The sequence below is a fragment of the Octopus sinensis genome, linkage group LG29, assembly GCF_006345805.1.
Source record: "Octopus sinensis linkage group LG29, ASM634580v1, whole genome shotgun sequence".
Taxonomy (NCBI): Eukaryota; Metazoa; Mollusca; class Cephalopoda; order Octopoda; family Octopodidae; genus Octopus; species Octopus sinensis.
This window is the reverse complement of record NC_043025.1, coordinates 16,387,216-16,389,715: the sequence shown is the minus strand read 5'-3', so window position 1 is coordinate 16,389,715 and position 2,500 is coordinate 16,387,216. Positions and strand designations below refer to the sequence as shown.

At 41.1% G+C, this 2,500-nt stretch overlaps 1 protein-coding gene across 2 annotated transcripts in view; it reads right to left on the bottom strand.

Annotated features, from left to right (window-relative positions):
• Nucleotides 1-2,500, bottom strand: part of LOC115226054 (short transient receptor potential channel 3-like) — a 56,163-nt gene that overhangs the window by 23,770 nt on the left and 29,893 nt on the right. For both annotated transcript variants that reach the window (XM_036514943.1, XM_036514942.1), the window contains exon 7: nucleotides 1,684-1,848. In XM_036514943.1, the coding sequence (XP_036370836.1) occupies nucleotides 1,684-1,848 (165 nt within the window). The remainder of the gene's footprint in view (nucleotides 1-1,683; nucleotides 1,849-2,500) is intronic.

Below are 2,500 nucleotides of genomic sequence, written 5' to 3'. Positions count from 1 at the left end.
GCATGGGCGACTGCTGATCTTCCATAAACAACCTTGCCCGGACTTGTGTCTAGGAGGGTAACTTTCTAGGTGCAATCCCATGGTCATTCATGACCCAAGGGGGTCTTTACCCGTTTTTATTATTATTATTGAGTGAGAGAGCAGTGCATGCCATCAAAGTGACACTGGGGTAAAATATACGAAGCCCAGTATACCCATCATGACTACCTGTCTGATAAGGATACACCAGGCTCATGCATCACAACCATATGTGCGTGACATGGTGGTCTCATATCAAGATAAACAGCACATGACCTTGCAGGTGGGGGCCCAGTTAGAATTTTCTTCTGGTCGAGTAGCCCATCCCGCTCAAAAGGTCCCTGAATAAGGATTGTTGAAGGATGTTGAACGAACCACCCATGTTTCCAAAGGTGAATTATTCAAACCCCAAAGAATCCCTCTCAACACATGGCTATGATGCTCCCCTACTACTTCTGCTCGTGATCAGAGATGCACATATCGTCAGCCACCAAGGGACATGCTCAACTGGTTACGGTCAAACAACTGGCAATCAAATCTGTGGTATTGAGCAGAATATTTGCTGTAGGCCATCTTTTATAACAAGACAAAACAATGTACATGATAACACTTCCAATCAGTTAAGATCAGAAGCCATGAGAGCCACTGCCTGGTATCAAAGTGACACTGGGGTAAAATATACGAAGCCCAGTATACCCATCATGACTACCCATCTGATAAGGGTACACTAGGCACATGCATCACAACCATATGTGCGTGACATGGTGGTCTCATATCAAGATAAACAGCACATGACCTTGCAGGTGGGGGCCCAGTTAGAATTTTCTTCTGGTCGAGTAGCCCATCCCGCTCAAAAGGTCCCTGAATAAGGATTGTTTAAGGATGTTGAACGAAACACCTATGTTTCCAAAGGTGAATTATTCAAACCCCAAAGAATCCCTCTCAACACATGGCTATGATGCTCCCCTACTACTTCTGCTCGTGATCAGAGATGCACATATCGTCAGCCACCAAGGGACATGCTCAACTGGTTACGGTCAAACAACTGGCAATCAAATCTGTGGTATTGAGCAGAATATTTGCTGTAGCCCATCTTTTATAACAAGACAAAACAATGTACATGATAACACTTCCAATCAGTTAAGATCAGAAGCCATGAGAGCCACTGCCTGGTATCAAAGTGACACTGGGGTAAAATATACGAAGCCCAGTATACCCATCATGACTACCCATCTGATAAGGGTACACTAGGCACATGCATCACAACCATATGTGCGCGACATGGTGATCTCATATTAAGATGAACAGCACATGATGCTAAATGATGATGAAGATGATGATGATGATGATGATGATGATGATGATGATGATGATGATGATGATGATGATGATGAGGTGATGACGATGATGATGATGAATAGGAAGAAGAGGAGTACGGCGACTGCGACGACGACGAGGTTGATGATGACAATCATGACAATGATGATAGTAATGGCGATGATATGATGAAGATGATGAAGATGAAATGCGTGTATGTACATATATAGACAAAGGCTGACAGACAGACAGGCTTTTGACTTATATACTAAAAATGCATGGACCGGGACGAAATCTTCAACAAGAGAAACAAAAATCAAAATAAAAAACAAAATAATGAGTACTCACCCGTGACTTTGGTTGGATTAGATAGCAGCCGAGGAGTATGGGATAGAATAAGACGATGAGCATTACACCGAGGATTTTCTGAGGAAGGGCAGAATGTTCCAGACGATGTTGACCAGCGTACCATGTTTGGTCTAGCTTTTGTTGTATCGATGGGTGAGACACAAACTGATAAAACACGGGTGAGGGAGACAAATGAGTCAAGTAGCGAAGGTGAGGAAAGCATAAATTCAGACATTAGCAAATGTATAGAGATTCATAATGAACATTCAATAAAACACATTAAGCAATTGTACGGAGATTCATAATAAGCAAAGAAAACATACAAGAGAGAGAGAGAGAGAGAGAGAGAGAGAGAGAGAGAGAGAGAGAGAGAGAGAGAGAGAGAGAGAGAGAGGGAAGAGCTCATCGAAAAATTCACTGAGAATAAAATAAAAGAAATAAACACACAGAAAAAAATATGAACTTCCGCAAATTAATGAAAATATATGACAACATAGGAACACGCATGACTAGCATGAGTGTGGGCTTCGCAATCCCTGAGATTCAATTTCAGCAAGTGTCTATAGACCCGGACCGCTCAATGCCTTGTCAGTGGGTTTGGCAAAATTGAAATTACGTGGAAGCCTGTCGTATGTGTGTCTTTGTGTGTGTTATGTTCTATTATGGTGCTTATTCTATCTGATTGCTACCTGTCTAGTTATAATATATATTATATATATATATATATATATAATATATATATATATAATATATATATATACATACACCCATATACATACACACACACATACCCACATACTCCTATACGCACATACAT